A 24,330-nucleotide genomic window follows, 5' to 3' on the forward strand; every position below is an offset into this window, starting at 1 on the left:
GCTTAATTTCCCCAGTCATTTACAAGAAAGCTTAAAGACTCATTCTGAACAAAAGAAAGTTGACTATCACTTCCACCATTTGGGGACACAGGTTAAGTACACTCACAGCCTTAAATGTTATGCTACAGCACACTCCATTCACTTGTCCATCCTCAATGGGGTATGATGTCTGCTATGACTGATGTTTCAATGGAAGATGGAGATGTAGCACCTTAAATTTGGAAACTAACTACAGGGAGAGAATAGGACACACAGACCAGTGAGGAGCCCAGGGAAGAACCGAAGTGCATAAGGCCTCGGGGGCTAAACCCTGTGGTGAAGACTTCCTCATAGGTTTCCCCCTCTCTCAGTTTATCCCCACCTTACTGGTCTATAGGTGTCAAATTGATTAAGACTAGGTTAAGAAAAAGAACAAAACCACTATACGATCACTAGAAGTTTATGATGATCAGAGTTAGACAGAAAAACTATAGGATCATCAGAGGTGTAACGTACTAAAGTCTATGCATGAATACTGCTGGTCTGCTGTCTCTTTGTTTTCTTGTGTGCAGGTATGTGTATATGCCATGACGTCTCAAGCAGCACCTGGTGTAAAGCATCACCTCAGATAACCATGAACAACCTTCATAATGACGGAGTCATCTGAGCAACTCGGAGTTGCACAGCGACAAAGAATCATCTTGGGACAAACATGGAAATGGACTCTACAGGGAACAGACTCCACAGCTATTCAGGCACCATGGATTTTTAGGACTTCCACGCTTATGCTACATGGTTTTTCTGTGTCATCATGTAGTTAATACAACATGTTACCACCCTGCGTTGTATATGTGTGTCAACAGTATACTCAAGTTAAAGAACAACACTTATGTAAATGTTGGACACGACACAGAATAAGATGTATGTGCCTGTAACTGTTACAAGTTGCATGACTGGAAGATGGAACTTAAGTTAACAAACATATGTTATAGAAGGGATTTAAGAAGGTTTAAATTTGTATTATGTGAGAGTTATTAGAACTCTCAAAGGGGGAACTGTGGAATTACAAATTTAAGAATCTGTTTAAAATCTGCAGATCCTACATCCTGACCATTTGGCAGGACAAGCTCAAGATACAGCAGTGCTTTTGTCTCTATGATAATGTAAAGGTATAGGTGATACTGCCAGACTGATTGGATTAGCACCTATGCATTTGAATGACACAGTTATGCTGATTAGACCATGGCTGGGAAATGTAAGCAATGATCTGATTCCTGTACTGCATTTGCATCCTTTGTTTAGATTGTCCACACCTCTACTCTATGTATCCCTCCCCCTTGAATGTATATGAACTACCAAGTCACTGCTTTAGTTAGATTTTGGATGACCACAGCGACGCACAGCGTGTTTCTCAATAAAGAGTAACTTCTGCTTCAAGAGATCCCAAAGTCTCCTGGTCTATGCTTCTGAGATTTCCAACACATCCTAAATAGTAGTCTATGTGACATTAGTAATATTCAGTACTGTTTAGGTTGGATATGCACATTGGGATGTAGGCTATATAGATTGTTTTTAGCGACGTGCTGGGGAAATGATCAGATGGCAGCTCCCTTATCACACAAGCCTGATCCTCTGATTCATGAAACAGGACCGCTCGCACCCTGATATTTCTGGATATAAACACTTCAGTCTCTCACTCGTATTTTCCTGTCGTCATCATCATAAAGTGTGTATTATGCACAGTATTGTGCTGTTGCAACATTAATGCAAAGACTGATAGTTGTACAGTGTGGTGTTGGAAATTAATGATGTCTTAGTTTAATCCTGATCGATTAAAATGATTAATTATAACATATGCTTGAATGTGGGATGTGATGCCATATGAGATTACATGCTATATATTTTTAAAACATATTAAACGACAATATTATGTATCTCGACTTTATATCCCCCACTGAAGTATAGCCTATTGGGATTTTTTTTATTTTTTTTTATTAATTAATTATATAAATAATGTTCGTAGTACGTGATACGATCGTGGAAATTGCTGAATGAGTAGCTTTGCAGCCTTTACTGTAAGACAGCTGGTAATATAAATCCACCTGCCGGTAAATACGAGCAACGGTCTGAGTGGCCGTATAAGCTAAAAACCAGTAGAAAATAATTTCTTTGTAGATTATACAACAGCAGGTTGGAAAACAGAAAAGGTAAGAAGCGATATTTGAGAAAAAGCATATCAATCTAATAGCCGTAGCGGAACTAACTTTACCCGTCGTCACGTGATTTCCGATTCTTGTGAAAAAGGTCTATTCAAATGTCTCTTCAACTTGGTCTGTGACCAATCAGATTTTGTTGCTCACTAACGAGTCATCCAGGTGGTACAAATAGTTTTCTGTTTGGCTTTAAAAGACCTGGTTGGGTTTGAACTTTAGCTTGCTTGGTTAGGTTGGTGTTCTTAGTGGCTTGGTTTGCAGTATAGAATGGGTTTGATTAAAATTACTGTTTTGGTGCTTCTTTATCACCAATTGGTATGGCATGGTAAGTTTACTTTTTTTTGTCTGGTTTCAGTAAGTTTACTTATTTGTGTATTTTAATGTCTATGTGTTTCTCAGTATTCAGCTCCCCAGTTGAAGGTGGATCCTTAAATTCTTCTTGGAGTGATGGACAAAAAGGTTTGTAGACTTCTTGTTGATTCTTAATGTAAAATACCCTTGTTGTACTAAAGTAATGACTTTCTCATAACAATAACTCCTTTCTCTTTCTGTAGACAATGTGGGTGGTGTATCCAGTTCTAACTCAGTCCACCTGCATAGCAACTTCAGCCAGGGTGACACTGAGGGGTCCAGTTCTGTCAACACCACCTCCAGCCAGGATGACCCTGAGGGGTCCGGTTCTGTCAACACCACCTTGAGCCAGGGTGACGCTAAGGGGTCCGGTTCAGTCAATGCCACCTCCAGCCAGGATGACCCTGAGGGGTCCGGTTCTGTCAACACCACCTTGAGCCAGGGTGACGCTAAGGGGTCCGGTTCAGTCAACGCCACCTCCAGCCATGATGACCCTGAGGGGTCCGGTTCTGTCAACGCCACCTTGAGCCAGGGTGACGCTAAGGGGTCCGGTTCTGTCAACGCCACCTCCAGCCAGGATGACCCTGAGGGGTCCTGTTCTGTCAACGCCACCTCCAGCCATGATTACCCTGAGGGTTCCGGTTCTGTCAACGCCACCTTGAGCCAGGGTGGCGCTAAGGGGTCCGGTTCAGTCAACGCCACCTCCAGCCAGGATGACCCTGAGGGGTCCGGTTCTGTCAACGCCACCTCCAGCCAGGGTGACACTAAGGGGTCCGGTTCTGTCAACGCCACCTCCAGCCAGGATGACCCTGAGGGGTCCGCTTCTCTCAACACCACCTTGAGCCAGGGTGACGCTAAGGGGTCCGCTTCTCTCAACACCACCTTCAGCCAGGGTGACACTAACGGGTCTTGTTCTTTCAACGCCACCTTCAGCGAGGACGATTCTGTAGGGGGTGACGCTGAAGGGTCTGGTTCTGTCAAACTCCCCTTCAGCGAGGACGATTCTGAAGGGGGTGACGCTGAAGGGTCTGGTTCTGTCAAACTCCCCTTCAGCGAGGACGATTCTGAAGGGGGTGACGCTGAAGGGTCTGGTTCTGTCAAACTCCCCTTCAGCGAGGACGATGCTGAAGAATTGTCTGGTTCTCTTTGACTTTTGGCACAAGTCAATATCTTTTTGTAACAAAATAAAACTACTTCCTTTTTTAATGGGTTGCTTGGTTTTTGTTAACTCCATCTTGCTTTTAGGTTTGCTAAAAAAAAACAAAAACAAAAAACACCTTTTAAGAATGCAGGTTGCCAGAGCTGCTTTACAGTGATAACGGGAACTTTGTCTGTGCAGCTCTAGAAGAAAACATTCATTGTCCGGATTAACTTCAGTATTGATTGTAAAAGTCATTTTAGTTTATCTATATAGCAGCGCTGGAGAAAAGTGTCATCGTTTAGTTCTCATACACTGGTGTAAATGCAGATCAAAAATACTGAATATTAAGTTAACTAAACAAGCTTGAGGTGACTGCTCTAGTGAGAAAGTATACTTTATTGTATTTTAAATATATTCCCTTTTTCTATAATACACTGCAAATATACAAACAAAAAATGTACGATTGTTAAAGTATATTATATTTTTCACAATACAACTTTTAACACACTTTAAAATAATTGTACTTTAGTATATTTTCTAAAGGTATATTTTTTTCTAAAATTAAGTTCAGGTTATTTTTTAAAAGTATGTATTTGCACTTTATAAAAATATATTTGAGGTATATTTTAACTGTGCTGAAAATGATCATTGTAAACAATGCACTGAAAGTATATTTAAAAAAATACATTATTTAATATCCTGAAGTTGTAGTGTATCTAATATTAAATTTGAGTATATTTTAAGTTTACTACTTCATCCTTGGAATTCATTATATTACTTGTGCTTATTTATTTCAGTATGAATGCATTAAAAGCCCATTTAATGTATGCAGTGTAGTCTATACAATTTCCAAATATGTGTAAATGTTTATTAAGTTTACACTGGCAGAATCATTTTACAATCGTACACACAAATCTATATTAAACAACACACCAGCAGCACAAGTAATGTGAAAAAATATGTTGAGTGGTTAAACTTATCGAATTCAAATGTCTCTTCAACCTGGTCTGTGACCAATCAGATTTTGTTGCTCACTAACGAGTCATCCAGGTGGTACAAATAGTTTTCTGTTTGGCTTTAAAAGACCTGGTTGGGTTTGAACTTTAGCTTGCTTGGTTAGGTTGGTGTTCTTAGTGGCTTGGTTTGCAGTATAGAATGGGTTTGATTAAAATTACTGTTTTGGTGCTTCTTTATCACCAATTGGTATGGCATGGTAAGTTTACTTTTTTTGTCTGGTTTCAGTAAGTTTACTTATTTGTGTATTTTAATGTCTATGTGTTTCTCAGTATTCAGCTCCCCAGTTGAAGGTGGATCCTTAAATTCTTCTTGGAGTGATGGACAAAAAGGTTTGTAGACTTCTTGTTGATTCTTAATGTAAAATACCCTTGTTGTACTAAAGTAATGACTTTCTCATAACAATAACTCCTTTCTCTCTCTGTAGACAATGTGGGTGGTGTATCCAGTTCTAACTCAGTCCACCTGCATAGCAACTTCAGCCAGGGTGACACTGAGGGGTCCAGTTCTGTCAACACCACCTTGAGCCAGGGTGACGCTAAGGGGTCCGGTTCTGTCAATGCCACCTCCAGCCAGGATGACCCTGAGGGGTCCGGTTCTGTCAACACCACCTTGAGCCAGGGTGACGCTAAGGGGTCCGGTTCAGTCAATGCCACCTCCAGCCAGGATGACCCTGAGGGGTCCGGTTCTGACAACACCACCTTGAGCCAGGGTGGCGCTAAGGGGTCCGGTTCAGTCAACGCCACCTCCAGCCAGGATGACCCTGAGGGGTCCGGTTCTGTCAACACCACCTTGAGCCAGGGTGACGCTAAGGGGTCCGGTTCAGTCAATGCCACCTCCAGCCAGGATGACCCTGAGGGGTCCGGTTCTGTCAACACCACCTTGAACCAGGGTGACGCTAAGGGGTCCGGTTCTCTCAACACCACCTCCAGCCAGGGCAACGCTAAGGGGTCTGGTTCTGTCAACGCCACCTCCAGCCAGGATGACCCTGAGGGGTCCGGTTCTGTCAACACCACCTCCAGCCAGGGTGACGCTAAGGGGTCCGGTTCAGTCAACGCCACCTCCAGCCAGGATGACCCTGAGGGGTCCGGTTCTGTCAACACCACCTCCAGCCAGGGTGACGCTAAGGGGTCCGGTTCTGTCAACACCACCTCCAGCCAGGGTGACGCTAAGGGGTCCGGTTCTGTCAACACCACCTTCAGCCAGGGTGACCCTAAGGGGTCTGGTTCTGTCAACACCACCTTGAACCAGGGTGATGCTAAGGGGTCTGGTTCTGTCAACGCCACCTCCAGCCAGGATGACCCTGAGGTGTCCGGTTCTGTCAACACCACCTTCAGCCAGGGTGACCCTAAGGGGTCCGGTTCAGTCAACGCCACCTCCAGCCAGGGTGACGCTAAAGGGTCCGGTTCAGTCAACGCCACCTCCAGCCAGGATGACCCTGAGGGGTCTGGTTCTGTCAACGCCACCTCCAGCCAGGGCAACGCTAAGGGGTCTGGTTCTGTTAACGCCACCTTGAGCCAGGGTGACGCTAAGGGGTCCGGTTCTGTCAACGCCACCTTCAGCGAGGACGATGCTGACTGGTCTGGTTCTGTCAAACTCCCCTTCAGCGAGGACGATTCTGAAGGGGGTGACGCTGAAGGGTCTGGTTCTGTCAAACTCCCCTTCAGCGAGGACGATGCTGAAGAATTGTCTGGTTCTCTTTGACTTTTGGCACAAGTCAAGATCTCTTTGTAACAAAATAAAACTACTTCCTTTTGAATGGGTTGCTTGGTTTTTTGTTAACTCCATCTTGCTTTTAGGTTTGCTAAAAAAAACAAAAACAAAAAACACCTTTTAAGAATGCAGGTTGCCAGAGCTGCTTTACAGTGATAACGGGAACTTTGTCTGTGCAGCTCTAGAAGAAAACATTCATTGTCCGGATTAACTTCAGTATTGATTGTAAAAGTCATTTTAGTTTATCTATATAGCAGCGCTGGAGAAAAGTGTCATCGTTTAGTTCTCATACACTGGTGTAAATGCAGATCAAAAATACTGAATATTAAGTTAACTAAACAAGCTTGAGGTGACTGCTCTAGTGAGAAAGTATACTTTATTGTATTTTAAATATATTCCCTTTTTCTATAATACACTGCAAATATACAAACAAATGTACTATTGTTAAAATATATTAGTATCATATTTTCACAATGCAACTTTTAACACACTTTAAAATAATTGTTCTTTAGTATATTTTCTAAAGTATATTTTTCTAAAATTTTAAGTGCAGTTTATTTTTTAAAAGTATGTATTTGCACTTTATAAAATATATTTGAGGTATATTTTAACTGCTGAAAATGATCATTGTAAACAATGCACTGAAAGTATATTTAAAAAAATACATTATTTAATATCCTGAAGTTGTAGTGTATCTAATATTAAATTTGAGTATATTTTAAGTTTACTACTTCATCCTTGGAATTCATTATATTACTTGTGCTTATTTATTTCAGTATGAATGCATTAAAAGCCCATTTAATATATGCAGTGTAGTCTATACAATTTACAAATATGTGTAAATGTTTATTAAGTTTACACTGGCAGAATCATTTTACAATCGTACACACAAATCTATATTAAACAACACACCAGCAGCACAAGTAATGCGAAAAAATATGTTGAGTGGTTAAACTTATCGAATTCAAATGTCTCTTCAACTTGGTCTGTGACCAATCAGATTTTGTTGCTCACTGCCTTCAGCCAATCAGAGCTGCTGACGTCACGGTCGTCGTCTGAACCCCTCGCTCAGTCACTCAGGTGAATAGAGTGCCCCAGGAATGACGCGTTTTTGTAGACAAAGCCCAGAAGCGAGTTAGCATTTTAGCACTTCCGGTTCCAACTCCGTAAAGTCTATGGGTTTTTTTAATGGGTTTTTGCTAAATCGCCTGAAATAAGGTCTGTGGTTAACAAAGCCTCTAAATACTTTCACGTTTTGATCTATGACATAAAACACACCAGTTATAACCCACTTGTGATTTTTAAAACTTTTACTGTGTCTTAAAATCGGCAGTTGCTAACAAATTGCTAAAAGGGACTACTTCCTTTGGCGGGGACTTTAAGACGTCATCATGACAAACAGGACATTTGGACAGCATTTCTCATGAAAAAAGTGGATAAGTATTCATACACAGCGCAGATCATAATCAGCGAGCATGTTTTTAAATAGAGTTGTTTTCTAAATAAAGTTTGAGGACACTTGGTGGTGACGATGTTGATCCGCGGCCATGGTGTGCTGTAGTCCGTTTATAGCCTGCAATACCCCCTTAGGTCTATGGGAGATATAACATCTGGGGCACGTTCAAGCTCAAACCGGTGCGCAACGTTTTGCTACAGTTTCCGGGTTGAACAACATATTTTCTGGAAACAGTGTGCAACGGGTTTGAGATACGTTTTATCTCGTTTGGTGGGTGTGTCAAAAATGACAGCCCAATCAGCATCAATATACATATAAACCATGTGGTATTAAAAAACATTTTGCACCATTTTGTCAGGGCTGAATGCAGCCCAGCTTGTGTGCTGAGTAATTAATTAATTACTGATTTCATTAATTATTAATTACCTTTATCCAGGGTGACGCTAAGGGGTCCGGTTCTGTCAACGCCACCTTCATCCAGGATGACCCTGAGGGGTCCGGTTCAGTCAACACCACCTTGAGCCAGGGTGACGCTAAGGGGTCCGGTTCAGTCAATGCCACCTCCAGCCAGGATGACCCTGAGGGGTCCGGTTCTGTCAACGCCACCTTCATCCAGGATGACCCTGAGGGGTCCGGTTCTGTCAACACCACCTTCATCCAGGACGACGCCGAGGGGTCCGGTTCTGTCAACGCCACCTTCATCCAGGACGACACCGAGGGGTCCGGTTCTGTCAACGCCACCTTTATCCAGGACGACACCGAGGGGTCCGGTTCTGTCAACGCCACCTTTATCCAGGACGCCGCCGAGGGGTCCGGTTCTGTCAACGCCACCTTCATCCGGGACGACCCTGAGGGGTCCGGTTCTGTCAACACCACCTTCATCCAGGATGACCCTGAGGGGTCCGGTTCTGTCAATGCCACCTCCAGCCAGGATGACCCTGAGGGGTCCGGTTCTGTCAACACCACCTTGAGCCAGGGTGACGCTAAGGGGTCCGGTTCTGTCAACACCACCTTGAGCCAGGATGACGCTAAGGGGTCCGGTTCAGTCAATGCCACCTCCAGCCAGGATGACCCTGAGGGGTCCGGTTCTGTCAACACCACCTTGAGCCAGGGTGACGCTAAGGGGTCCGGTTCTGTCAATGCCACCTCCAGCCAAGGGCAAAGCCGAGGGGTCCGGTTCTGTCAACGCCACCTTCATCCAGGACGACGCCGAGGGGTCCGGTTCTGTCAACACCACCTTCATCCAGGACGACGCCGAGGGGTCCGGTTCTGTCAACGCCACCTTCATCCAGGACGACGCCGAGGGGTCCGGTTCTGTCAACACCACCTTCATCCAGGACGACGCAGAGGGGTCCGGTTCTGTCAACGCCACCTTCATCCAGGACGACGCCGAGGGGTCCGGTTCTGTCAACGCCACCTTCATCCAGGACGACGCCGAGGGGTCCGGTTCAGTCAACGCCACCTTCATCCAGGACGACGCCGAGGGGTCCGGTTCAGTCAACGCCACCTTCATCCAGGACGACGCCGAGGGGTCCGGTTCTGTCAACGCCACCTTCATCCAGGACGACGCCGAGGGGTCCGGTTCTGTCAACGCCACCTTCATCCAGGACGACGCAGAGGGGTCCGGTTCTGTCAACGCCACCTTCATCCAGGACGACGCCGAGGGGTCCGGTTCAGTCAACGCCACCTTCATCCAGGACGACGCAGAGGGGTCCGGTTCTGTCAACGCCACCTTCATCCAGGACGACGCTGAGGGGTCCGGTTCTGTCAACGCCACCTTCATCCAGGACGACGCCGAGGGGTCCGGTTCAGTCAACGCCACCTTCATCCAGGACGACGCAGAGGGGTCCGGTTCTGTCAACGCCACCTTCATCCAGGACAACGCCGATGAAGGTGTCTCCATCTCCTACGAATATTTGTTGTAGTTGTAGATGTTAGGAGTCACTGTATCTGGATCATGAATGTCCGAAGGGGTGTAGCCAATGTGTTTTGTTAGTTTGTGCTGACATCCTGCTGACTACGCCAAAATGTCAGATCAGATGGAATCCCCACATCAGAAATATCCAACCCCAGACGCCAGATCCTGTCAAGAGATAAGTGTTTTTTCTGGTGTCCAAAACCAGTAAAACCCATTAACAGCAAGTTTTGTCTGGTACCCAGAACTCTATAGACCTTATTTTCCAGAGAAACATGCGTGCCGCCATCTTTAGAATATTGTCTTTAAACTTCAGTTTTCGCGGTAGCCCTGTATATTTCTATGGCATCGCTGTTGAAGAATAATTAGCTGATGAAGTGGATTTACGTGTTGTAGAGTTAACAAAAGTTATCATGAGCATTGTAATGTTTAAAGCGGGTGTCTTAACAAATGTCAGTAGAACGGGAAGATTTTAAAATTAGCAGTTCATTCATAAATACATAAGATCGCTGTGGAAATACAAGCCGGAAGTCAAAAGACAACGAGCGCAGCGCTGAAAAGAGGCGGCTACATAAGGTCTATTAACAGTCTTAAATCAACCTAAAAGTTTGACTGAGAAAACCAGGAAAGAACAGAAGCAGGAGACAAAGCAATGATCAGAGTTTATTGAATACCCTTAGTTGTGTATGTTCGTCTGACCAGAACAAATACCAATGCAAAAACAATGGAGAATAAATTCTTCATAACAACGTCCTTTGATCTTAAAAACATCTGGAGAGGAGATAAAGATAAAGCACGTTTCTATTCACACCGAGTGCAAAACCAATATTCGTTGTGTAAATATCCAACAAATTCATGCCACTACATTAGAGCAAGCAAATGTTTAGCATGGTTTTCAGCTGAACGACTGCCAACAGGTAAGTAAAGTAAAAAAGTTAAGTCACGTACAGTATCACAGAACTTTAAAGGGGTCACGAATTGAGAAATCAACTTTTCCTCGAGCTTTTGATATATAAGAGGTCATCATACTATAAGAATATCCTGTAAGTTTCAGAACGGAAAACTTCCTTGTTAGTCCAATAAAAGCTTTTATTGAAACCAAATCCAGCGATCGACTAGAATGTCTATAGATGGTGAAACTCCGCCTCCACAGAAGAAATCAACGCCTACTTCATCATTGCAGCGTTAGCCCCGCCCACTGGTGTGTCAGTGAGATGAGGAGGAGAGAAGAGCGATACAGGACTAAAATAACATTACCTTTCAAAGGATCCTAATTTATTTTCATCAATGTGAATGTCTAGGTTGAGCTTTATTTATTAGTATATTAAAGTTCATTTCACTGTGGATTCTTTGATAAATCAATCGCATTTCGGTGAACAGACTTTTATGATATGGACTCGACAGTAATGCAAAAACATGTCAGTAACTGTGTTCATTCTGATGCCTGATCCGATATTAATGATTCATGTACAGTCAGATGATCTTTGTCTGTGTGTCAGTAAATCAAACCTAAACGCTCAACTTCACCTTGATTCTCTTAAGCCCTATTCGGACGGGATGTGGAGTAAAGTAATTTTACCTCAGGACGTCTGTAATGTTAATTGGCCAATTTGCTCGGGACAAGACATCTCAGTAAAACTAGCAGAAGTGGGAGGGCTAACTCGATTTACTCACTGTCGTCATGTGGGTATACGCTGTTTCCTGATACCATGTGCGCAAACACATACAATCTAAATATTTAAACTATATATAACAGTTAGGTCCGGTCAAACAATTTATTCATTAAATTCTCCTCTCAACAAAGACCTTCTGAAATTTTGTGGATATTTTTCTTACAAAAAAAAAAAATAATAATACATACGGCTCCAGGGAGTTAAAAAAGGTAAAACGGCAGAAATAAACATTAAAGTTAATTTTTATCTCTATAAAATTATATTTGTTTATTTAGCTGAAAAAAAAAAAAATCAGTAATAGATTTACAATGAATTTCATTTTAATTACCAATCTTGATTTTAATATTTAAATTTTAATTTTACATAAATCGCTTTTTAAAAATTATTACATAATATTATATACATAATTTAATTATTACATTTTAAATAGTTTAAAATACTTTTAAAAGTTAAATTAAATCATTTTTAATTAAATGAAATAATTTTAAATAGTGTAATCATTTTTAAAAATAAAATAGCTTAAATAACTTTTAAAAATTAAATTGAATCAATTGTAAATTAAATGGTGTATGGTAAATAGTGTAATAATTAAAAAAAAAATTCTTTACATTTAAATTATTTTAAATTAAATTAAATCATTTTAGATAGTGTAATTAAATATTTTTAAAGGAATTAATTAAATTTAAATCATTTAAATAATCATTTTAAATAGTGTAATTAAATATAATAAAATAAATGAATGAAATTACATTTAAAAATAATTTAAATAATTTTCAAAAAATAAAATGACATTTAAATTATTTTAAATTAAAAAATAATAGTTAATTAGTAATTTCTTTACATTTAAATTATTTTAAATCATTAAATCATTTAGAAATTTAGATAGTGATTAAATAATTTTTTAAAAATTAAAGAAATTACATGTACATTATTATAAATAATCATTTTAAATAGTGTAATTAAATAGTTAAAAAAACAATTAAATGAAAGAAATTGGGTACATTTAATTAATTTTAAATAATTAAATCATTTTAATAGTGTACTTAAATTATTTCTCATTTAAATAACTTAAAAAAAATCTATTACATTTAAATTATTTTAATATATTTAAAAAAATAATTTAAAATTTAATTAAATAAAATAACCCCCTGGAGCCGTATGTATTTTTTTTTTTTTTTTTGTAAGAAAAATATCCATATTTAAACTTTATAAAGTAAAATATCGAGCTTCCGGCTAAACATACAGCTTCCGGTTTAAACTCACAGTCCAAAATCAAAACAAAAAATGATACTGCATGGAGAACACACACACAATCCTCAGAAAGGTGTCAAAAATGAATCATTTATTTTGATGAGTTTTGTGAGAAAGAATCTTTTTACAGCGATATTTAACAAAAGGAACCGAGGAAGCAGACGTTCAGTATAAACAGATGAAGGTCAGGCCGCGCGGACGCTGAAGAACGGCAGCGCTCTGATGAAAGAGTCCAGTTTGGTGTTGAACAGGTCGCTCTGAAGAGTCTCTCCCAGCACACACAGCGGGTTCTTCACGATGTACTCCACGTACAGCTGCGGTCAGACAGAAGCACGGTTACTAGGGCTGGGTATCGACACAGTTTTCACAATTCGATTCCATTACTATTCACGTGCTTTCGATTCGATTACGATTTCGATTCGATTCGATTATTTTGGATGTAGTATTTCAGTTTCAGCACATGGCAAATTTTCTAGAGGAATAAAATCTCCAGTAATGCTGTAAACTACACATGAGAGTCAGCTGGTGCTACTGTAATAATACTGAAGGTTAAATTAACTTATTTATATACGAACCCTTAAATTACACTCAATGATGTTTTTATTATAAATAAAGTTTAGAATTACATAATCATATTTCTACTCCAATTCTTTTTTTTTTTTTTAAATATAAACATTTAAATCGCGGCTGTCATGACTGATTTATTCAAACATGCATTAAATATTGAAGAACATGATAATGAATATGTAACGGTGCACAGCTATATTTATCTTTCTAGAGCACTTTTCTAGCTGACTAATGAGTTTATGGTCACTGAATGTGTTTTTCTGAGGTAAATGTGACGTCACGTGACACTGAAGCTGTTTTATTGAGGTTGAAGCACTGATTGAGCGATTACACGAGACATGATACGGATTTCAGTAAGTTGTACTGTATATTTTAACATACCTTCAGATGTTCATGTTTATTTCGCTGTAACTGGTATTAAAGCGGAGGAGAGGATGATCACATGCTTCTCTTTAACTGAGGCGCTAAAGCGATCCGTCACGCCACATTAAACAGCACCAAAACGCTATTTATTTTCTGAATCTCATAATAAGATGGACGTCATGTGAAATCTGAGACTTTGCTTCATATCAAAAGTAACAAAGATTATTGCGATTTATTGGATGGGAGGCGCTACATATTCTGCTCATTCAACAGCTGAAAACAGACTAGACTAATCGATTCTTGGGATTTAAGAATCGATATCGGTTCGTAAAAATGAGAAACGATTGAAATCGAGAAATCGATATTTTTTACCCAGCCCTAACAGTTACCACAGTAAAACAGAGAGCAGTACTAGAGTACAGCGAGGGTCTTACGGTGCTGTAGATCTGCTGCAGTGTGTCTCTGCAGTTCGGCACGCCGAGGTCCGTGTTCATCACCAGTTTGATCCCAGTCGGGGTTTCATAATAATGCAGCTTATAGCGGCTGGTCTGGAACGCCAGAAAGCCATCTTTCCTGAAGTGTTTGGATAAGGAAAACACACACACACACACACACACACACACACACACTCTCTCTCTCATCAGAGGAAGGATACATGTCCAGCGGACTCATCTTGCTGACGAAGGACCGGATAGAGAACAGCATCCCGTACATCAGCTTAAACTCCTGACGACAGAGGGAACATGACAATGACGCCACTCTCACGTCATAATGACGACAGATATGACAACATGAGCAATAAATCATATGTGCAACTCTCTCTACAGAGATTTAAATGACAAAAGAGAGAGCATAAACAATTTACAAGTAATTAAAGCAAAATTGTACCTCATCTTTGGAGATTCCCGCCTGTTTCTTGCGGTTCCACTCGCTGTAGTGAAGGCAGGAGCCGTTGCGGTCGAATATGTATAAGTTATGAACGGTCATCTGAGAGAAATGAGATGATCAGACACATATCATCAGTATAACACAAGATAAACACTGTGTCGATGTTGTTTTTACTCATATTCATCACAGTACACGCTGAATGATTTTATTATTTACCTTCCGCGCGGCGTCCGCCCTCAGACTGACCCGAGACCTGCCTGAACAAGTATCAAACACTTCCTAATATGCTTCAAACAATCATTATTTTACAAATGTTTTTTATTTTTTATTTTTATTATGTAATGCATTCCCGCAGCTGTGTTTCCTAATCTATCAGACAGGCGTGATCGTTTAAGTCAGGCATATGTGCGGACTCCCGCCGTGGGGTCCTTCTTCAGTAAGGTTGTTTAGAGAAGATGGCGGCAGCTCTGCAGTATCCAGCTAATGTTTCGTCTTTTAACTCTTATAATGATTTATTTCCCGACTGGACGCAGAGGGAAGTCAGCACAGGGGTGAGGAGCAGTGTTAATTACACTGATAATCTCAGTTAATCGAGCTGAAACGCGTTAATTAGCTCATAGACGGACGAGACTCGGTGAATGATGCAGCAGAACTGAACGATCTCCTGAAATATGAATTTATCTCATATTTCTGTCTGTTATTCTCCTGTTTATTACTGTAAAGATGTTTGATTTAGAAATAAATGCGACTTGATTGAGAGTAAATAGTTTAAGTAATTTGTATGTATGTATATATATATATTATTATATATAATAATTTTTATTTTTTTTTTTAATTAACGTTAGTAATAGTAAATATAACATTTATTGTTATGGTTAATAGATTTTGTTATAATTTGGATCAATCCAAACTGTGCAAGCAGATAAAACAACAGAACTAAACATTAAATTTAATGTTTATCTCTATAAAATTATATTTATTTATTAATTTATCTGAAATTTATCTGATTTTTTTTTAGTAATATCTATTAATTTTATTTTAATTAATTTTAATTTTAAATCGTTTTTTAAAAATGATTTCAAATAATTTTTAAATAGTTTAAATGACTTTTTAAAGTTAAATTAAATCATTTTAATTAAATAAAATAATTTTAAATAGTGTAGTAATTTAAAAAAAAAGTAATATAATTTTAAATAATTAAATCTTGCATAATTTAATTAAATTTTAAATAGTTTAAATAACTTGTTTAAACTAAATCAATTAAATTAAATAATCTTAAATAGTGTAATAATTTAAAAAAAATAATATCTTTACATTTTACATGTTAAATAATTAAATCATTTTAAATAATTAAAATCATTTTAGATAGTGTAATTAAAAGTTTTTTTTAAATAAATTAATTATAATTAAATTATTTTAAATAATCATTTTAAATAGTGGAATTAAATATTTTTTTTAAAAATTAAAGAAATTGATTACATTTAAATGATTTAAATAAATATTTTAGATAGTGTAATTAAATAATTTTAAAAATTAAATTTAAAGAAATTGCATTTAAATTATTTTAAATAATTAAATCAAATCATTTTAAAAGTGTACTTAAATTATTTTTTAAATTTAAATTATTTAAAAAAAAAATAATAATTTTATGAAATCATTTTTAATAATTAATATTAAATAATATTCTTAGTTTTCTGTTCTTCATTTTAAAGTAATATGATTGATGTGAATGTGATCGTTTGTTCAGACCACCATCATGGCGGTGGAGTTTGATGGTGGAGTTGTGATCGGCGCCGACTCCCGCACGACCACCGGGTGAGAGAGATTATTTAAGTTTATGTTATAATATTTGATAATATTTTCTTCTATTATACAGATGTTTTTATTATTATTTTATATATATATGCTTTGGTAATATTGTATTATTTACATTCATGCCAATAAAGCAGTTTTGAATTTGAGAGAGAGGTACTGCGTATGAGTTTGATGATTGTCTAACAGAAATATGATCTGTGCAGCGCTTACATCGCCAACCGCGTGACGGATAAACTCACGCCCATCCACGATCGGATCTTCTGCTGTCGCTCGGGCTCGGCGGCCGATACGCAGGCCATCGCTGACGCCGTCACTTACCAGCTGGGCTTCCACAGGTACAGAGACCACCATCACCTTTATCGTAATCATGGGCAATATGACCAGCGCTGGGTTTCCCGAAACCTTCTTAACTCTACGTCGTTCTTAAATTATACCTTAAGCTGTACCTTAACGTTCATGCTAAGAGACCACGTCATCGGGAAACCCAGCGCTGGACCTTATATGAGTCGTGTGTTTCACATTAGAGATCTGTGTTCAAGTATATTTAGCTGGAACTCTGAACTTCTCTCTGGGCTTCAGTATCGAGCTGGACGAAGCTCCTCTGGTCCAGACGGCGGCCAGTCTGTTCCGGGACATGTGCTACAGGTACAGAGAGGAGCTGATGGCCGGGATCATCGTGGCCGGCTGGGACAAACGGAGGGGCGGACAGGTACGGCTTCAGCAGGAGCAGCACTCACAACAGCAGGAGCAGGAGATGTGCTCACCTGTGTGTGTGTGTTCAGGTGTACACGGTGCCGGTTGGAGGGATGATGACCAGGCAGCCGGTGTCGGTCGGTGGATCCGGCAGCAGCTACATCTACGGATATGTGGATTCAAACTACAAAGCCGAAATGAGCAAAGAGGAGTGTCTCAAATTCACTGCAGGAGGTCAGACACACACTCACTCACACATGTTGTGTTTCTGTGAATTGTGGGGACTTTCCATAGGCGTAATGCATTTTATACTGTACAAACCGTATTTCCTATCCCCCTACCCTACCCCTAACCCTAAACCTAACCATCACAGGAAACTGTGCACACCTTTACTTTCTCACAAAAGCATCATTTAGTATGTTTATTAATCCATTTACATTGTGGGGACTGCTGGCTGGTTTATATTACATCGTGAGAATGTATTTTACCCAAGGCTGCGGGACGTGTGAGGAGTCGCCTGTCAATGGCGTCATACCCGCGTTACCCTCGGTTTCCGGTTTATTTAGTAGTAACCATGGAAACACCAAAGGCGTTTTAATATTTACACGTTTTAATAGACAAGGGAACAACTGTTTTGATATATTTATAGACAGAAAACTAATTATTGTTATATAGCTCAACACATGTATTGTTTAAATCTAATTCTCTAGATGTTTTGCGAGTCTCATGCTTTACCACGCCTCAGAGAAAAACACTATTGTGTGAAGTAGCTAACATAGCATAATCAGATGCAGCTTTATTTTTAGTAACAGTAATACAGCATTTTTTCCATCCTACAGTACGTTTGAAAATGAATTGCATGTCATTTATCAACACAATCATCCAGCATTTAATATGATATTGTAAAATGGATCTATCTTACTGCAGTGTGTAACAGTGTCTCACAGCAGCCGCCGAGCGAACGCACAGAGTAACGTTATAACATCATTTTCAACACGCTCAAATGTATCTAATATGATAAACAGAGCTGTGTTTCCTCATACTCATGACTGGAAAAGCGGAAGCGGCGCCGGCGACTGTGTCATAATAAAAGTCCCGCTGCTCGTGAGGCGTGTGTTGATCAATCGCTCCAGCTCCTCGTTCAGCTCCACAACACTCGTTCCTGCTCTGCTTCACACTACAGTAACGTTAATAATCACATCCATGAACATGAGTTCTGCCCGAGTCCAATCCCTATTATTTTTTCCACCGGCTGTGATGTGAAGACCACATTTACATTTACATTTACATTTAGTCATTTAGCAGACGCTTTTATCCAAAGCGACTTACAAATGAGAGTAGTAGAATCAATTAAATCAACATGAGAACAACAGTGTATAAGTGCTGAGTGAAGTCACAGTTATGTCAGTAAAGTGCTCATAGCGAATTTTTTTTTTTTTTTTTTTTTTCTTTTAAATAAATAAATACACAGATAGGAGAAGAATATTAGTCAAGGTAAGTGCTACTTCTACTGGGTCAAGTGCTGACGAAAAAGATACGTCTTTAGCATTTTTTTGAAAATGGCTAGAGACTCGGCTGCTCGGATAGAGCGTGGTAGGTCATTCCACCAGCCAGGAACAGTCCCGGAGAAGGTCCGTGAGAGTGATTTTGTGCCCCTATGTGATGGCACCACAAGGCGCCGTTCACTTGCAGAACGCAGGTTTCTGGAGGGCGCGTAAGTCTGAAGTAGTGAGTTAAGGTATAGCGGTGCAGAGCCAGCTGTCGTTCTGTAAGCAAACATCAGAGCCTTGAATTGGATGCGAGCAGCTACTGGCAGCCAGTGCAGACTGATGAAGAGAGGGAGTGACGTGCGCTCTCTTCGGTTCGTTGAAGACCAGTCTTGCTGCAGCATTTTGGATCAGTTGTAGAGGCTTGATAGTGCATGCTGGAAGGCCAGCCAAGAGAGCATTACAGTAGTCCAGTCTGGATAGAACAAGAGCTTGGACAAGAATTTGTGTGGAATGTTCAGATAGGAAGGGTCTAATCTTCCTGATGTTGTACAAGGCAAATCTGCAGGACCGGGTCGTTGCTGCAACATGATCTGTGAAGGTTAGACAATCATCCATCACCACTCCAAGGTTTCTGGCTGTCCTGGAAGGAGTGATGGTTGAAGACCCAAGTTGAACTGAAAGGTTGTGATGAAGTGTTGGGTTTGCACCGATCACAAGCAGTTCCGTTTTGCAAGGTTGAGTTGGAGGTGGTGGTCCTTCATCCAGGCAGAAATGGCTGTCAGGCAGGCTGTGATGCGACCAGCAACCGTCGGATCATCTGGTTGGAATGAGAGGTAGAGTTGTGTGTCATCAGCATAACAGTGATGGGAGAAACCATGATCCTGAATGACCGATCCTAGTGATGACGTGTAGATGGAGAAGAGAAGTGGACCAAGCACAGAGCCCTGAGGTACCCCAGTAGCAAGATGATGTGACTTGGACACCTCACCTCTCCAAGATACCCTGAAGGACCTACCTGAGAGGTAAGACTCGAACCACTGGAGCGCGGTTCCCGTGATGCCCTTCGACATGAGTGTAGACAGGAGGATCTGGTGGTTCACTGTGTCAAAGGCAGCAGACAGGTCCAGCAAGATGAGTACTGATGATTTTGAAGATGCTCGTGCCAGGTCTCAGGGCTTCAGTGACTGAGAGCAGGGCAGTCTCAGTAGAGTGGCCACTCTTGAAACCAGACTGGTGGTTGTCAAGGAGGTTGTTCTGTGAGAGATAAGTAGACAGTTGGTTGAATACAACTCTCTCAAGTGTCTTAGCAATGAAAGGAAGAAGGGATACTGGTCTGTAGTTTTCTAAAAGAGCTGGATTCAGAGTGGGTTTCTTAAGCAGTGGGGTAATCCTAGCCTGCTTAAAAGCTGTGGGAAATGTTCCAGTGTGAAGGGAGGAATTGATAATGTGAGTGAGTGCAGGTAGAATTGAGGAGGAGATGGCCTGAAGAAGAGGAGTGGGGATAGGGTCTAGCGGACAGGTAGTAGGGTGATTGGAAAGAATGAGTTTGGAAACATCTGCCTCAGAAAGCATGGAGAAGGAGGGGAGAATTTGTGTGTTTTCAATTAAGATGTTCTTGTCAGTGTGTGGTGTGGAGAATTGGCCGCTGATGGTTGTTATTTTATGTGTGAAGAAAGTGGCAAAGTCATCAGCTGTAAGAACTGATGTGGGAGGGAGGGGAGGAGGGCAAAGAAGAGAAGAGAAGGTTTTGAAAAGTGTTCGGGAGTCATTTGAGTTGTTAATTTTAGTGTGATAGTAGGAGGTTTTAGCATTGGTGACATTAGTAGAGAAAGAAGAAAGGAGTGACTGATATAAGCTAAGGTCAGTAGGATTTTTAGATTTGCGCCACTTCCTCTCTGCAGCCCTGAGTCTAGACCGATGCTCACGGAGAACATCAGAGAGCCAGGGGGCAGAGGGGTGGCGCGGGCTGGTCTGGTTAAGAGGGGGCAGAAATCATCTAAGCAGGATGATAGAGTGGTGCAGAGAGTGTCAGTAGCAGTGTTAGTGTCCATTGATGAGAATTGGTTAGCGGGAGGAAGTGTGGATGAGACCGAAGAGGATAGATGAGATGGTGAGAGGGAGCGTAGGTTTCGGCGAAAAGTGACGTGTGGTGGGGTGTGTGATGAGTTGGGGGTCAGGTTGAGTGTGAAAGTAATGAGAAAGTGGTCTGAGGTGTGTAGGTGGAGTAACCAGTGTATTGTCGGTGGAGCCACAGCGTGTGTAGATGAGGTCCAATTGGTTACCTGATTTGTGGGTAGCTGAGGTAGCCACTCGCTTGAGATCAAATGAGGCAAGCAGCGTGTGGAAGTCAGCAGCCTGAGGTTTGTCTAGATGGATGTTGAAGTCACCAAGTACTAGCAGAGGAGTGCCATCCTCAGGGAAGGATGAGAGTAACACATCCAACTCCTCCAAGAAGTTACCTAGCTGACCTGGGGGACGATAGACAACTACAACATGAATTTTGGTAGGGTAGGTGATGGTAATTGCATGTGATTCAAATGAGCCATTTTCAGAGAGAGATGGTAAAGGATTGAACTTCCATTCATTGGACATAAGCAAACCAGTACCACCACCCCTCCCAATCTGGCGTGAGGTGTGAGAGAAAGTGAAATTAGAGGAGAGGGCTGCTGGTGTGGCAGTGTCCTCTGGTTTGATCCATGTCTCAGTCAGAGCCATGAGATGGAGAGCTGAATAAGTAGCAATAGCTGTGATGAACTCTGCTTTGTTGACAGCAGACTGACAATTCCAGAGCCCAATCGAAATAGAAAACAATGTACTAGGTGACATGGGTAAAGAACACAGGTTGTTATGGTTGCGCTGGTTACAGCGTGTAGCATGCGATTTACGAGGGTTAGTAATAGTGGGAATTTGGAAGCACATATCTAAAACAAGTCAAAAGACAGACAAGAACACACGGTATAAAGAGGAAAGAAAGAAAAGAGCAATACTCAAGTGCCTTGTCGGTGTCGTTGCTCGGTGGAGTCGCACAGGTAGAGTCGCTGGTCTTTACACTCTTCGGTCTTCACACGAGGAGGGCTTCACATGAGGGCTGCCGCGTCCGCTGCCGCGGTACACTGTACACTTATACCAGCTTATTACAACGTTAGTTCAGCAGACCACGCCTTACTGACTCAGAGCAAACGAAACCAAACGCGATTTGCCACGTGACCTCAGTAAACAAGCAGTAAAGCAACTATACAGCACTAAAATCAACTAGAAACGACAGCAAAACACTTACAGTATGCAGATCCTCTTGTAGCTTCAATGATTCTCTCTAATGAATGCTAAATAACAACTGTTTATATACTAAGCTGGCTTTGACCACGCCTTACTGACTCAGAGCAAACGAAACCAAACGCGATTTGCCACGTGACCTCAGTAAACAAGCAGTAAAGCAACTATACAGCACTAAAATCAACTAGAAACGACAGCAAAACACTTACAGTATGCAGATCCTCTTGTAGCTTCAATGATTCTCTCTAATGAATGCTAAATAACAACTGTTTATATACTAAGCTGGCTTTGACCACGCCTTACTGACTCAGAGCAAACGAAACCAAACGCGATTTGCCACGTGACCTCAGTAAACAAGCAGTAAAGCAACTATACAGCACTAAAATCAACTAGAAACGACAGCAAAACACTTACAGTATGCAGATCCTCTTGTAGCTTCAATGATTCTCTCTAATGAATGCTAAATAACAACTGTTTATATACTAAGCTGGCTTTGACCACGCCTTACTGACTCAGAGCAAACGAAACCAAACGCGATTTGCCACGTGACCTCAGTAAACAAGCAGTAAAGCAACTATACAGCACTAAAATCAACTAGAAACGACAGCAAAACACTTACAGTATGCAGATCCTCTTGTAGCTTCAATGATTCTCTCTAATGAATGCTAAATAACAACTGTTTATATACTAAGCTGGCTTTGACCACGCCTTACTGACTCAGAGCAAACGAAACCAAACGCGATTTGCCACGTGACCTCAGTAAACAAGCAGTAAAGCAACTATACAGCACTAAAATCAACTAGAAACGACAGCAAAACACTTACAGTATGCAGATCCTCTTGTAGCTTCAATGATTCTCTCTAATGAATGCTAAATAACAACTGTTTATATACTAAGCTGGCTTTGACCACGCCTTACTGACTCAGAGCAAACGAAACCAAACGCGATTTGCCACGTGACCTCAGTAAACAAGCAGTAAAGCAACTATACAGCACTAAAATCAACTAGAAACGACAGCAAAACACTTACAGTATGCAGATCCTCTTGTAGCTTCAATGATTCTCTCTAATGAATGCTAAATAACAACTGTTTATATACTAAGCTGGCTTTGACCACGCCTTACTGACTCAGAGCAAACGAAACCAAACGCGATTTGCCACGTGACCTCAGTAAACAAGCAGTAAAGCAACTATACAGCACTAAAATCAACTAGAAACGACAGCAAAACACTTACAGTATGCAGATCCTCTTGTAGCTTCAATGATTCTCTCTGTCCCACATGTCCCAAGATTCAGCACTCAAACTTGGCGTCATCAAGCTACGCCTTTGTTTTGAATAGGCCTCTAGCGGACAGAAAATATTACATACTGCACCTTTAAGTCATAATATTGAGAAACTCCTGACTTAATATCTCTTTATATTGAGAAAATGCCTCATAATACTAACTTACTGTGATAACAAGAAACTTTCTCATTATGACACATTAAGTCATTATTATGAGAAACTTTCTCAATATAATGAGATTATGACTTACAGAATTATATTTTTTTTTCTCAATTGTGGTGGAAACAGGCTTCCATAGTTATCTATGTGAATATATAGTAAAGTGTAATTTATTCCTGAATTTTCAGCATCATTACTCCAGTCTTCAGTGTCACATGATCCTTCAGAAATCATTCTGATATGATGATTTGCTGCTCAAGAAACATTTGATTATCAATGTTGAAAACTCTTCATATTTTGTGAAAACTGATACATTTTATTTTTAAATGGGATCTTTTGTAACATTATAAATGTCTTTACTGTCACTTCTGATCAATTTAATGCATCCTTGATGAATCAAACCATTAATTTCTCTTTGTTAAAGGGTTAGTTTGCCCAGAAATTAAATTTGTCCTTAATTACTCACCATCATGTCATTCCACTCCTGTAAGACTTTAATTCATCTTGAAATGAACATCTTTTTAATGAAATCTGAGTGATTTCTGGAGTAGACTGGAGTAATGATGCTGAAAATTCAGCTTTGATCACAGGAATAAATTACACTTTACTATATATTCACATAGAAAACAGCTGATTTACACTGGAATAATGTTACTGTTTTTGATCAAATAAATGCAGCCTTGGTAAGCAGAAGAGACTTTTCAAAAATGTTGTTTTTTTTTTTGTTTGTTTTTTTAAATTGCACAAATGTTTTTATCAGTCGTACCATTAGATCATCTGTGTGTGTGTGTGTGTGTGTGTGTGTGCGCAGCGCTGGCTCTGGCCATGGAGAGAGACGGCTCCAGCGGAGGAGTGGTGAGACTGGCTGTCATCACGGAGCAGGGAGTGGAGAGACAGGTCATCCTCGGGAACCAGTTACCACAGTTCTCCACCGTCTGAATCCCACCGATCTGTCCGTTAGGAAAACCTCAAGGTGTTTCTGTAGATGTTTGTCATACAAAGTTCCAATAAACATGACTTCTTTCAAACCGTTCTGTGTGTTACTGTTTTATTCAAAGATCCCAAATGTTTCAGTGGAAGTGTTTTCGCTTT

At 40.5% G+C, this 24,330-nt stretch overlaps 4 protein-coding genes and 1 long non-coding RNA gene across 5 annotated transcripts; 4 read left to right on the top strand and 1 right to left on the bottom strand.

Annotated features, from left to right (window-relative positions):
* The first annotated feature begins 2,001 nt into the window (after positions 1-2,001).
* On the top strand, positions 2,002-2,837 carry LOC137008701 (uncharacterized). Its single transcript, XR_010892801.1, has 3 exons — positions 2,002-2,517; positions 2,592-2,651; positions 2,747-2,837. It is a non-coding gene; the product is annotated as an uncharacterized lncRNA (long non-coding RNA).
* A 14-nt stretch (positions 2,838-2,851) lies between these two features.
* LOC137008837 (secreted protein C-like) lies at positions 2,852-3,693 on the top strand. The gene is made up of 2 exons (XM_067370553.1): positions 2,852-2,864; positions 2,921-3,693. Exons 1-2 carry the CDS (start codon positions 2,852-2,854, stop codon positions 3,691-3,693), a joined length of 786 nt encoding a protein of 261 aa, XP_067226654.1.
* LOC137008838 (dentin sialophosphoprotein-like) lies at positions 3,322-9,792 on the top strand. The gene is made up of 5 exons (XM_067370554.1): positions 3,322-4,897; positions 4,971-5,030; positions 5,126-6,348; positions 8,304-8,952; positions 9,020-9,792. The coding sequence occupies exons 1-5, from the start codon at positions 4,840-4,842 to the stop codon at positions 9,790-9,792; spliced, it is 2,763 nt and encodes a 920-aa protein (XP_067226655.1). The 5' UTR covers positions 3,322-4,839.
* A 2,962-nt stretch (positions 9,793-12,754) lies between these two features.
* On the bottom strand, positions 12,755-14,796 carry trappc1 (trafficking protein particle complex subunit 1). Its single transcript, XM_067371741.1, has 5 exons — positions 14,741-14,796; positions 14,525-14,623; positions 14,292-14,362; positions 14,071-14,209; positions 12,755-13,020 (listed from the first exon to the last, which is right to left on the bottom strand). The coding sequence occupies exons 2-5, from the start codon at positions 14,621-14,623 to the stop codon at positions 12,892-12,894; spliced, it is 438 nt and encodes a 145-aa protein (XP_067227842.1). The 5' UTR covers positions 14,741-14,796; the 3' UTR covers positions 12,755-12,891.
* A 153-nt stretch (positions 14,797-14,949) lies between these two features.
* psmb6 (proteasome 20S subunit beta 6) lies at positions 14,950-24,269 on the top strand. Its single transcript, XM_067371297.1, has 6 exons — positions 14,950-15,075; positions 16,272-16,339; positions 16,543-16,674; positions 16,919-17,048; positions 17,122-17,266; positions 24,050-24,269. Exons 1-6 carry the CDS (start codon positions 14,980-14,982, stop codon positions 24,175-24,177), a joined length of 699 nt encoding a protein of 232 aa, XP_067227398.1. The 5' UTR covers positions 14,950-14,979; the 3' UTR covers positions 24,178-24,269.
* The last annotated feature ends 61 nt before the right edge of the window (positions 24,270-24,330 follow it).

Source organism: Chanodichthys erythropterus, chromosome 20 (genome assembly GCF_024489055.1).
Source record: "Chanodichthys erythropterus isolate Z2021 chromosome 20, ASM2448905v1, whole genome shotgun sequence".
NCBI lineage: Eukaryota > Metazoa > Chordata > Actinopteri > Cypriniformes > Xenocyprididae > Chanodichthys > Chanodichthys erythropterus.